Source organism: Salvelinus sp. IW2-2015, linkage group LG6.1 (genome assembly GCF_002910315.2).
Source record: "Salvelinus sp. IW2-2015 linkage group LG6.1, ASM291031v2, whole genome shotgun sequence".
NCBI classification, from domain to species: Eukaryota; Metazoa; Chordata; class Actinopteri; order Salmoniformes; family Salmonidae; genus Salvelinus; species Salvelinus sp. IW2-2015.
In genome coordinates this window covers 1,891,251-1,904,375 of record NC_036845.1, presented here as the reverse complement: position 1 = coordinate 1,904,375, position 13,125 = coordinate 1,891,251, and the positions used below count along the sequence as shown (strand labels likewise).

The following is a 13,125-nucleotide window of genomic DNA, read 5'->3' as shown; positions in this document are numbered from 1 at the left end:
GAGGGGTCAGGGTTAGGTGTTATAGTTCAGCCATTGAGGGGTCAGGGTTAGGTGTTGGGTCTAGAGTTCCGTCATTGAGGGTCAGGGTTAGGTGTTATAGTTCAGCCATTGAGGGGTCAGGTTAGGTGTTGGGTCTAGAGTTCCGTCATTGGGGGTCAGGGTTAGGTGTGGGTCTATAGTTCAGCCATTGAGGGGTCAGGGTTAGGTGTTATAGTTCAGCCATTGAGGGGTCAGGGTTAGGTGTTGGGTCTAGAGTTCCGTCATTGAGGGTCAGGGTTAGGTGTTGGGTCTATAGTTCAGCCATTGAGGGTCAGGGTTAGTGTTGGGTCTAGAGTTCCGTCATTGAGGGTCAGGAGGTGTTATAGTTCAGTCATTGAGGGTCAGGGTTAGGTGTTATAGTTCAGTCATTGAGGGGTCAGGGTCGGTGTTAGAGTTCAGTCATTGAGGGGTCAGGGCTAGGTGTTATAGTTCAGTATCATTGAGGGTCAGGGTCAGGTGTTGGGTCTATAGTTCAGCCATTGAGGGTCAGGTGTTGGGTCTATAGTTCAGCCATTGAGGGGTCAGGGTTAGGTGTTATAGTTCAGCCCTTGAGGGGTCAGGGTTAGGTGTTATAGTTCAGTCATTGAGGGGTCAGGGTCAGTGTTGGGTCTATAGTTCAGCCATTGAGGGTCAGGGTTAGGTGTTATAGTTCAGTCATTGGGGGTCAGGTCAGGTGTTGGGTCTATAGTTCAGCCATTGAGGGTCAGGGTTAGGTGTTATTGTTCAGCCATTGAGGGGTCAGGGTTAGGTGTTATAGTTCAGCCATTGAGGGTCAGGGTTAGGTGTTATTGTTCAGCCATTGAGGGTCAGGGTTAGGTGTTATAGTTCAGTCATTGAGGGGTCAGGTTAGGTGTTGGGTCTATAGTTCAGTCATTGAGGGGTCAGGGTCAGGTGTTGGGTCTAGAGTTAGTCATTGAGGGTCAGGGTTAGGTGTTATAGTTCAGCCATTGAGGGGTCAGGGTTAGGTGTTATAGTTCCGTCATTGAGGGTCAGGGTTAGGTGTTATAGTTCGGCTGTTGTTGGGTCTATCATTTCATGTGGGTGTATTCATTCATGGACGAGAAAACACACTGAACGTTGCAGATAGAAATATAAAATAGACAGTACAGGAATGGTGTCTGTCAGCTATCTAACAGAAATTTGACGATACATTTCTAGCTGATCGGGATACGTTCTGTAACGTCACGTCCTTTTGAACAGACTCCTGGCTTGGTGACTGCCTTGGAGGGAGGAACGACGGAAGCGATAGAGGAAGGGAGGGGAGCTGTCAATTGGTCCATATGGGGACGGATCTGAAGCCTGTGTGGATCTAAGCAATTTCAGCGTGTTTCTTGTATTAGTATTTTATTAGGATCCCCAGCTACTGTTTAAAGCAGCAGCAGCTACTTTACCTGGGGACCACGAACGACTTCGTGCAGCGCCGACCCGTCTATAGTGTATACCTGAGAGAGAATGCGATGCATGCCTCACTCAAGAGACGAGATAGATAGGGCTTTATTAAACTATAGGTCTATAGCTGAACAAYTGACAGGCTATGTCTGTAGGCTAGTGGTGGTAGCCTAGGCCTATGGGCTTGGGAGCCAGGCACAGATAAAACAATGTAGCCTAATGATATTGTGTCTGAAAACCTCTATCACAATTCTCCCTTTTGAGATTAAGCCCAGACAATTATTTAAGAATACCAGCCATCGTATTTACTGTAGCTGTTTTGATCAGCTATCATCACCGAAAAAATAGTCTACCCCCGATAAAAGCACCGACAAAACAAAGATTCGTTAACCGAAATCTACCTGTGTGGCTTTGTGGAACTGCTTTTTCAGCCCCGCGACAGACATCGCTCCGGTTCGACCAGACGACCTCGCGCGTTTACCGGTAATCCACAATTCTTCGGCCTCTGGGTTTCAAAACAACGACTATAATCCGCCTTTCTTTATTTCATTCTTTCTTTCTTGCTATCAACTGTTCGTCGTTCCGTAGACTAACCTAGCCTACCGTGGTGTCCTCTCTATAAAGTGACCGAGGTAAAATTCGTTTTATATTGGATATTCGGGTTTCTCTCTTCAACAGCTATTGAACCAAGCATGCCATGACTGTGAATATGGTATATTCTGAATCAAGGATAGATGCAGAAAAATACACACCTTTTAAAAAAAGGATTTCAAACTTCAATGGCTCTTACACAAAGCATGTCATGACAATGATACTGATTTATTTCCCGAGTCAGGGGAGGATGGACAAAAATCCACTGCTTTTTGTTGTTGTTGAAATTTCATTATTTATTTTTTGCTTTCAATCTTCAATAGCTGTTAGACAAAGTGTGCCGTGACGAGATATATATATATATATATATTGTAATGAAACAGCAGGGAGCAGGTCTCGAACCCTCGACCTCCTAGCCCGAGGTCCGGCGCGCTATCGACTGTGCCGCAAAAGCATGCTCGAGCGGCAGAGTCGATTTCCGCGTTTATAAACCCAGGGTCGTTACAATATATATATATATATTGTAACGACCCTGGGTTTATGATATAGATATATATATATATCGTCATGGCACACTTTGTCTAATAGCTATTGAATATATATATATATATATATATATATAAAGTAGTCATGACATGAATAGTCCAATAGCTATTAACCTAATATCCACGGAATATCCTGTGTAAAACCAATTTTACCTCGGTAATACGCCGATTGAGTTCATTCCAAGTGGCATTCTACAGTTGTGGCAGCGCGCATGTGCATGAGAGGAGGTTGCTGTCCGTGAGCTAGGTGATCACCTGATGGTTTTTCTATATTCTTCTACTAGACTAGACTATGATAAGAGGGAGATCAAGATGTGCACATTTATTAGCTAAACATTTTGAGAAGAATATGCGTTTTGGAAAGAGAGATCGAGAGACAGAGAGAGACAGAGAGAGGGAGAGAAATATAGAGACAGAGAGAGAGAAATAGAGCAAGAGAGATAGAGAGAGACAGAGACACAGAGACAGACAGAGACACAGAGAGAGAGAGACAGAGACAGGAAGAGAGAGCGACAGAGACAGGGAGAGAGAGAGAGACAGAAGATATAGACATAGAGCAAGAGAGACATAGACAGGGAGACAGAGAGGAGAGAAGAGAAATGGAGACAGGGAGAGAGAGAGAGAGACATAGATATAGACATAGAGCAAGAGAGACATAGACAGGGAGACAGAGAGAGAGAGAGAGAGAGAGAGAGATGGAGACAGGGAGAGAGAGAGAGAGACAGAGACATTGAGAGAGAGGAGAGAGAGACAGAGACAGGAAGAGAGAGGCGACAGAGACAGACAGAGACAGGAAGAGAGAGAGAGACAGAGATATAGACATAAGAGCAAGAGAGCCATAGACAGGGAGACAGACAGAGAGAGAGAGAGAGAGACAGACATGGAGACAGAGAGAGACAGAGACAGGGAGAGAGAGAGACAAGACAGAGACAGGGAGAGAGAGAGAGAGAGACAGAGATAGACAGGGAGAGAGAGAGAGACAGAGAGAGAGAGAGAGAGAGAGAGAGACAGATGGAGACAGAGACAGAGAGAAGATCAGAGATATCAGTAAGTGTATCAGCACCATGGACAGCGTTCCACTTAGTTCAATTGAGTTCGATCTACCTACTGATCTTCAACTCACGGTTTGCTAATAAATATGGAGGAATGAGGACGAATGAATGAATGAATGAATGAAGAGAACTTGATACACTATATATCCAAAAGTATGCGGACACCCCTTCATATTAGTGGATTCGGCTATTACAGCCACACCCGTTGCTGACAGGCGTATAAAATTGAGCACACAGCCGTGCACTCTCCATAGTCAAACATTGGCAGTAGAATGGCCTTACTAAAGAGCTCAGTGACTTTCAACGTGGCACCGTCATAGGAAGCCACCTTTACAATAACTGCCTCTGGAAGCAACATCAGCACAATAACTTTTCGTCGAGAGCTTCAGGCAATGGGTTGCCGAGCAACACTAAGATCACCATGCTCAATGTCAATTGTCGGCTGGAGTGGTGTAAAGCTCGCCGCCATTGGACTCTGGACTAGTGGAAACACACGGTCCGCCGGACCGAGCTTCCTCGAAAAGAAGGCACAAGGGCGGAGCTTTGGCTATACGAAGCTTATATATAAAATAGGATAATGTAGAAGGGAAATCACCACAAGAGGAAGTCACCATGATGTCATATTCAGTCTAAAATCACAATCAAGTGAAATACATCTGTTGGTAAAGTGCATAAAAACAATCTGAGAAGTGGCTCTGCTTTAAACACACTGTCCACGTGATACCCTAACCCCWCATGGAACAGTAGATTCTCACCCATACAGCAGCTTTAAATAATGTAATGATTAACTCCACAACGTGTCTCTGGGAGCACTGGTATTCAGCTAGCAAGAAGCTAACATCCCCATGTCAATCCAAAGTAACGTTGGACCCATGATGGATTTCAGTAGCCCTCCAGTGTAATTGCTTACTCTTACACGCTGCGCATGTACAATCCCATAACTGCTTGCACACCTTATTTATGAATCTCTTAAAGGGACAGTGCCATCTAGTGGATATAAATGAATACAACTATGCCATTTAATCACCTGGCTCCATTTGTATTACAACTAAAGTGGCCAAATAACCTCTTTATAATGAGTGTAGAGCTTAACTGGCATGCACATGCAGCGCATGAGTTTGACGTTTGGGGAAGATCATTTTCACCCCAAAAATATAATTTTATAACAAAAGCATTAAATGCATAATCATACTATGGGGTTGGCTGAGTCCTACTGGGTGGATTGAGTCCTAGTGCGTTAGCTGAGAACTACTGCCTAGGCTGACTAGTACTGCGTGGGCTGTGTCCTAGCACGTGAGCTGAGTACTACTGCTTGGGCTTTGTCCTAAAGCAGGCCGGCAGCCTGGGAAAACAGGACACTGTCGTTCATCACACCTTGTAACTCTTRTGCAGTAAAATCTCATAATCCAAGGAGTTCTCTGCAGCTACCACCACAACATCTATTTTCTGTGATTTATGTTCCATTTCTGCGGTACAGTTGATAACCATGGCTATGAATGCTAAGAAACCAACCTTACTGAAACACGTGTTATTCCTATCACTCTCTATTGGCCTCGGCATACTCACAGGGAGCCTCTCAGGATCCCTCTAAACTGGACCCATCTTCCTCTACGACTCTCTTCACTGCCTATGAAGATACCTTCAGAGAAAATGACTCAAGTAAAAGTGAAAGTCACCCAGTAAAATATTACTTGAGTAAAGGTTTAAAAGTATTCGGTTTTAAATATACTGAAGTATCAAAATTAAATGTAATTCATCAAATATACTTAAGTAGCAAAAGTATAAATCATTTCAAATTCATTATATTAAGCAAACCAGACGGCACCATTTTCTTGTTTTTTAAATATAATTACGGATAGCCAAGGGCATACTCCAACACTCAGTCACAATTTACAAACAAAGCATTTGTGTTTAGTGAGTCTGCCAGGTCAGAGGCAGCAGGGATGACCATGGACGTTCTCTTGATAAGTGGGTGAATTGGATCATTTTTCTGTCCTGCTAATCATTTAAAATGTAACGAGTACTTTTGGGTGTCAGGGAAAATGTATGGAGTAAAAAGTACATTATTTTCTTTATGAATGTAGTGAAGTGAAAGTCGAAATAAATAGAAATATTAAATTAAAGACAGAGCAAAAACGACTGAAGTAGTACTTGAAAGTATTTCTCCTTAAGTTCTTTACACCACTAACTAATGGCCCGACAACAGGATCTCTTGTTGGGTTAATGAGGCAACTAGTCACACCTGTGACAGGTCCTTTAAAAGGAGAGGTGGAAGAGGTAGACCATAACTCACAGACAACAGAGAGASACCCAGTGAATCCCTTGGAAGACTGCAGAAGGTGAGCTTGTGTCATTATCAAATAGTGTATATTCATTTCAAATAGCACCTTTATCTAATGTGGTGCACTATATAGGACCCTTTTTGTGGATTGACCCCCCCCACCCCCTGAATTTAAGAGCATAGACTAATAGTTACCTTTGCAGTAAATAGAACTCTGACAAGATCTGGTGTGCTTCCACTTCCCTATGTAGTTCATTGTAGGCCCTRGTTAAAGGTAGTTCACTACATAAGGAGAGGAGCCATTTGGGAAGGATACATATTCCTGTGTGCCAGGCTAATCTATTGTTTATGGTTGAAGAAATGATACCTTAGTTTTGGCAGAAGACTAGTAGCACCATGTTGCCTGAACTCGGTTCTTGGGCTCCTCAGGATTGCATTTAGAAATTGCTGCCTTAGCAGTTGCTTAAGTTTAGTTCCCAACACAGGGTTTCTGTAACCTCTCTAGTTCCACCAGTCATTCCACTGATTTTGAGTTTTCCAGTACAAGCACAGCCTAACTAATCTCTTTCTCTGGAGACCATCACCATGGCGATCTTGACCGTCATTCTGCTTGTCAGCACGGCTTTTGCTCTGGGAGGTAAGAGTGACCTACCTCCTACTTACTCACCAACATTTTAATCACCACATTAGTGGGTGTTGCTCTGTCCTATCTCATGCACATGTAGGTATTAATAAGCAGGTGTGAATTGTGTAATGTTTATTTTCATAACCGGTTCTCCATGGGACACCCTCTGAGAGGTCAGCCATTATCAACCTTGACACTGGAGAAATGAAGGTTGTGCCTTGCAGAAGGGCACAGAGACGGATATATCAACTTGTCAGCTCACTAATTTGAACTACTGGCCCAACTCTCAAACAGCAGGCTACCTGCCACTCCTCTAGTTCCAGAGATGAATATTGGTGTCTAGATGCAGGACTGAGGTATTCTGATATGAACGGTTTCATCATTCAACTGGGTTGTSTAACTGATACAATTTACAGTTTAAGTTTCATCAGCAGTTATATAAAACACAGAAACAGATTTTTGACTGCATGGGCCCTTTAAACAAGTAGCAGAATTGCAATATTTAGGGACCTCACTTGGTTACTTCTGAAATGGGACCCTGTTCCCTATAAACTACTTCTGACCATATAGGGTCCCACACGGGTTACGATTCCAGATGCAGGCCAAGCTTCCAGAATGTTATGTCCACATTACAATGTGTGTTACCCGTGTGTCCAGATGCTACGACACAACCCAAGACCCCCTGTGAGCGTGTTGGAGATCCTGTGAAAAACGGTCCCCCTGGAGACTACGTCCCCGCGTTTGAAAGCCAGGGAGAATACACCCCGGAGCAACACTGGGGCTCAACAGGTTACCACTCGCACATAAACGCAATCTTGTCGGGACACACAACTCAGTCCCATTTAAAATCTGATTTTTCCCAAACCTGTTCTCTTACTCAACTTAACTGCTAATTCTAACCTTAACCCTTAACCCCCTGGAAATAGTATTTGACCTCATGGGGACTAATGAAATGTCACCAGTTATTTGTGGTTTGTTTACTTTTCTTGTGGGGACTTATGCAACGTGTTTTTAAACATGTCCGCTTCTGGTAGGTTCCTCTTCGTGTCTTAGCAGAACTGAAAAGAAGATCCCGGGTACTGAAACTCATTCAGGCACTGCTCCAATCAAATGTGCATACAGGTACCCACTCTCTCATTCACTAAGTGTTCATTAMTTGCAGCTGGTTCAGTATGTTAATATTAGTTTTTTTTTGTCTAATTGTAGTGGTGCTCACAGATGAAAGGTGCTGAAGAGAAGACTGTGAAAACATTGGAGATACTTTGATGGTTGTCTTTACTGTACAATGGGAGCTGATTCACATTCCATATAAATGAAGAAATCCAGAAATAAAATTTGTATCTTTACATATTTTTTGGTGTGATTTGCTGAATATTTTAGCTTTCTGGGAAATGGAGGAAAGAATAGGGTGTGAAGGCAGTCAACTCCATCAAGCTTTTTGAAATCAGCATGAGAAGACTTTGCCTTTTATTTATTTTTTTAAATTGTCAGTAAGGGTGTGCAGGGAGAATACGTGTGTCGTACAGTAATTCGGTTAAAGCCAATTTGACATTTACTCAGTACATTGTTTTCACTGAGGAACTGTACGAGTCTGATGCAAGCATCCCCCTTTTTCCTCCAAACATAACAATGGTCATTATGGCCAAACAGTTCTATTTTTGTTTCATCAGACCAGAGGACATTTCTCCAAAAAAGTAGCAATCTTTTGTCCCCATGTGCAGGTACAAACGTACTCAGGTTTTTTTTTTTATGGCGGTTTTGGAGCAGTGACATCTTCCTTGCTGAGCAGCCTTTCAGGTTGTCTATTTAGGACTTGTTTTACTGTCAATATAGATACTTTTGTACCGGTTCCTCCAGCATTTCACAAGGTCCTTTGCTGTTCTGGGATTGATTTGCACTTTTCGCACCAAAGTACGTTCATCTCTAGGAGACAGAACGCGTCTCCTTCCTGAGCGGTATGACGGCTGCGTGGTCCCATGGTGTTTATGCTTGCGTACTATTGTTTGTACAGGTGAACCAGACTTGTGGAGGTCTCAAAATATATTTTTTGAGGTCTTTGCTGATTTCTTTTGATTTTCCCATGATGTCAAGCAAAGAGGCACTGAGCTTGAAGGTAGGTCTTGAAATACATCCACAGGTACACCTCAAATTGACTATCAGAAGCTTCTAAAGCCATGACATTTTCTAGCATTTTCCAAGCTGTTTAAAGGCACAGTCAACTTAGTGTATGTAAACTTCTGGCCCACTGGAATTGTGAAATAATCTGTCTAAACAATTGTTGGAAAAATTACTTGTGTCATGCACAAAGTAGATGTCCTAACCGACTTGCCAAAACTACTGTTTGTTAACAAGAAATTTGTGGATTGGTTGAAAAATGAGTCACACCTAAGTGMATGTAAACTTCCGACTTCAACTGTTCCTCAATAACAGCTTTTTCGGGCAGTTAAATGTAATAAAATAACATTATTTATAGTGTTCCAGAAAGCTGTGATTTCTACAGTTTGGGAGAGACTACATTGGAGAGACTTGGCTTGTGGGATTGTTTTCAATAAAGCCACAGTTTGCAATATTACCTGTTCAGTGGTCATTTATACAAAACACCCGGTGGAGCCAGCTTTGAAACTCTGTAATGTGACGGTCCAAATGAAATATTTGGTAAATGTTTAACAGGTGTTCCTCACTTTTGATTCTCGTCAACATTTTCAGCACTACCACGTTTAGAGGTCAATGAGGAGCTGAAAACAGGTTGTAAAATATTAATTGATCTGTCTACTCAGCAGGCTAAATTGACTGAAAATTGACTGAGAATGGAATGTATTCGCTGTGTTTAGACCAAAGAACCAAACGTATTTCTTTTAAAWTCATTTTTGTTTTCTATTTGACAAATCCTTGCACAACTCAGGAGTTTAATGGGCAGTGAACACAGACACATCTACCGGCACCATCTCACCCTCACAACGCAACAACTGGGTGACGCAAAGGCCATACTGGAGGCGTTTGCGAATTACGTCAAACCAGCCAGGAACGTCATTTACAAGCGGTTCATTTTTGAAAGCTGTAAACTAGAAGAGGTTGAGTTGGTGCACAATTTTGTAACCCTGTTTGAGAGGGAGATTCACAACTTGTGAATAGGGGAATTGAAAGGTGAACTCTTCGTGACAAAAGTACTGGGAATTTGCAAATGAGGACATGCACCTGATTYGCTTAAKCATGAACTACCAWTGAAATGTGCCACACTGCSGAAGTCACTGACATGAGCATTGGAAACCCCGGGCCCTGATACTGTCCACTGTTGCCCGGCAACCATTCAAAACAACCAAACTAGGCAGACTAATTCACCAAGAACAGACAGCCCCATAGCAWACAAATACTGTGGAAACGCACTAGCAAAGGGCATTGCCCTGATTACGGCAAAGCTTGTGGAACTACACCGAACAAAAAWATATGACTGCAACATGTGAAGTGTTGGTCCCATGTTTTCATGAGCTGAAATAAAAGATCCCAGAAATGTTCCATACGCACAATAAGCTTGTTATTTTGTGCACAAAATTAGTTTACATCCCTTTTAGTGAGCCTTTCTTCATTGCCAAGATGATATGCCACACCTGTCAGGTGGATGGATTAAGAAGCTGATTAAACATCATGATCYTTACACAGGTGCACCTTGTGCTGCGGACAATAAAAGGTCACTCTAAAATGTGMAGTTTTGTCACGCAACACAATACACACAGAGGCCTAAAGTTTTGAGGGAGCATTTAATTGGCATGCTGAATGCAGTAATGTCCACCCGAGCTGTTGCCAGAGAATTTAAGGTTAATTTTTCTACCATAAACTGCCGCCAATGTTTTTTATTTTAGAGAATTCGACAGTATGTCCAACCGGCCACACAATTTTTGGAACTGAGCAAATTTCAGGTCTGCTGAGCGCAAACTTGAATGCTGTGAAAATTATGTGAAACTTCCCGAGCGCATTTACTGTGAACACTGAGGCTGCACCAGCTTTAAGTTAGCTTCAACAGTGGTCAAGTAGGCTACTGTGGCTATTTGATCATAATGTAGGCCTACCAGAGTGGCCTAATATCAAAAACAATGGAGAAAATGCATCCCATAACATTTTAACATGGAAATAGCTGTTCTATCAGTCAGCCTACAGTAGCAGCCAATGTGTGGTGTTCAATGTAGGACTACATTCCATGAGACTTTTGAAAAAAACATTCAGGGCTTGACATTAACCTGTTTATCCACCTGTCCTTCAGACAAGGAGGTGACTGAAAATGTTTGATGCAAGAAACCGCTTTACAAAATAAAATGCATTATTATTCCAATACCATTATTACAGAGAATCAGACAAATTATACTACCCTCTGCCTACCTAGCTTATTCAAGCCTGCCTCAAAATACAACACTGGCTCTTTAAAGACAAAAGCTCTTTACCTGACTCGCTTTTCAAAGATGTCTAGAAACATAAAAGTTTTGTGTTCTTATAGGAAGCAATCACTCCCCTATTGGGGCACTCAGTGGTGGATGGAGTTGGTCTCTCCCTCCGCTAGTCGACTCCTGGCGGTGTTGCTCCAGGGTTCTCTCCTCCGCTAGTCGACTCCTGGCGGTGTTGCTCCAGTGCTCTGTCCTCCGCTAGTCAACTCTTGGCGGTGTTGCTCCAGGGTTCTGTCCTCCGCTAGTCGACTCCCGGCGGTGTTTGCTCCAGGGTTCTGTCCTCCTCTAGTCGACTCCCAGCGGTGTTGCTCCAGGGTTCTCTCCCTCCGCTAGTCGACTCCTGGCGGTGTTGCTCCAGTGTTCTGTCCCTCCGCTAGTCGACCCCGGCGGTGTTGCTCAGGGTTCTGTCCTCCTCTAGTCGACTCCCAGCGGTGTTTGCTCCAGGGTTCTGTCCCTCCGCTAGTCGACTCAGCGGTGTTGCTCCAGGGTTCTGTCCCTCCTCTAGTCACTCCTGGTGGTGTTGCTCCAGGGTTGTAAAAGTCATCTCAAAATAAAACTGTGAAGGACCTCGGCGTTACTCTGGACCTGATCTCTCTTTTGACGAACATACATCAAGACTGTTTCAAGGATAGTTTTTTTCCATCTACGTAACATTGCAAAAATCTGAAATTTTCTGTCCAAAAATGATGCAGAAAAGTAAATCCATGCTTTTGTTTCTTCTAGGTTAGACTACTGCAATGCTCTACTTTCCGGCTCCCCAGATAAAGCACTAAATACACTTCAGTTAGTGCTAAATACGGCTGCTAGAACCTGACTAGAAACAAAAAATGTGAGCATATTACTCCAGTGCTAGCCTCCCTACACTGGCTTCCTGTTAAGGCAAGGGCTGATTTCAAGGTTTTACTGTTACCTACAAAGCGTTACATGGGCTTGCTCCTACCTATCTTACCGAGTTGGTCCTGCCGTACATACCTACACGTACGCTACGGTCACAAGACGCAGGCCTCCTAATTGTCCCTAGAATTTCTAAGCAAACAGCTAGAGGCAGGGCTTTCTCCTATAGATCTCCATTTTTATGGAATGGTCTGCCTATCCATGTGAGAGACGCAGACTCGGTCTCAACCTTTAAGTCTTTATTGAAGACTCATCTCTTCAGTAGGTCCTATGATGGAGTGTAGTCTGGCCAGGAGTGTGAAGGTGAATGGAAAGGCTCTGGAGCAACGAACCGCCCTTGCTGTCTCTGCCTGGCCGGTTCCCCTCTCTCCACTGGGATTCTCTGCCTCTAACCCTATTACAGGGGCTGTCACTGGCTTACTGGTGCTCTTCCATGCCGTCCCTGGGAGGGGTGCGTCACTTGAGTGGGTTGAGTCACTGACGTGGTCTTCCTGTCTGGGTTGGCGACCCCCTTGGGTTGTGCCGTGGCGGAGATCTTTGTGGGCTATACTCGGCCTTGTCTCAGGATGGTAAATTGGTGTTTGAAGATATCCCTCTAGTGGTTTGGGGGCTGTGCTTTGGCAAAGTGATGGTGGTTATATCCTGCCTGTTTTGGCCCTGTCCGGGGGTATCATCGGTTGGGGCCACAGTGTCTCCTGACCACTCCTGTCTCAGCCTCCAGTAATTATGCTGCATTAGTTTTTGTGTCGGGGGCTAGGGTCAGTCCTGTTATATCTGGAGTACTTCTGTCTTATCCGGTGTCCTGTGTGAATTTAAGTATGCTCTCTCTAATTCTCTCTTTCTCTTTTTTTTCTCTCTCTCGGAGGACCTGAGCCCTAGGACCATGCCTCAGGACGACCTGACATGATGACTCCTTGCTGTCCCCAGTCCACCTGGCCATGCTGCTGCTCCAGTTTCAACTGTTCTGCTGCGGCTATGGAACCCTGACCTGTTCACCGGACGTGCTACCTTCCAGACCTGCTGTTTTCAACTCTCTAGAGACCGCAGGAGCGGTAGAGATACTCTTAATGATCGGCTATGAAAAGCCAACTGACATTTACTCCTGAGGTGCTGCACCCTCGACAACTACTGTGATTATTATTATTTGACCATGCTGGTCATTTATGAACATTTGAACATCTTGGCCATGTTTTTTTATAATCTCCACCCGGGACAGCCAGAAGAGGACTGGCCACCCCTCATAGCCTGGTTCCTCTCTAGGTTTCTTCTAGGTTTT

The 13,125-nt window shown here is 43.8% G+C and overlaps 1 protein-coding gene across 1 annotated transcript; it reads left to right on the top strand.

Annotated features, from left to right (window-relative positions):
* Nucleotides 1-4,962: 4,962 nt before the first annotated feature.
* On the top strand, nt 4,963-7,872 carry LOC111964714 (saxiphilin-like). Its single transcript, XM_023988546.2, has 6 exons — nt 4,963-5,281; nt 5,823-5,955; nt 6,474-6,534; nt 7,180-7,311; nt 7,557-7,644; nt 7,729-7,872. Exons 3-6 carry the CDS (start codon nt 6,483-6,485, stop codon nt 7,742-7,744), a joined length of 288 nt encoding a protein of 95 aa, XP_023844314.1. The 5' UTR covers nt 4,963-5,281; nt 5,823-5,955; nt 6,474-6,482; the 3' UTR covers nt 7,745-7,872.
* Nucleotides 7,873-13,125: the final 5,253 nt, after the last annotated feature.

Bases quoted from the DNA above. Each gene is read 5' to 3' on its own strand.
- LOC111964714 (XM_023988546.2), top strand. From the start codon at position 6,483: ATGGCGATCTTGACCGTCATTCTGCTTGTCAGCACGGCTTTTGCTCTG. The intron at 6,535-7,179 runs GTAAGAGTGACC...CCGTGTGTCCAG, and splicing joins CACGGCTTTTGCTCTGGGAG to ATGCTACGACACAACCCAAG. The intron at 7,312-7,556 runs GTTACCACTCGC...CGCTTCTGGTAG, and splicing joins GCAACACTGGGGCTCAACAG to GTTCCTCTTCGTGTCTTAGC.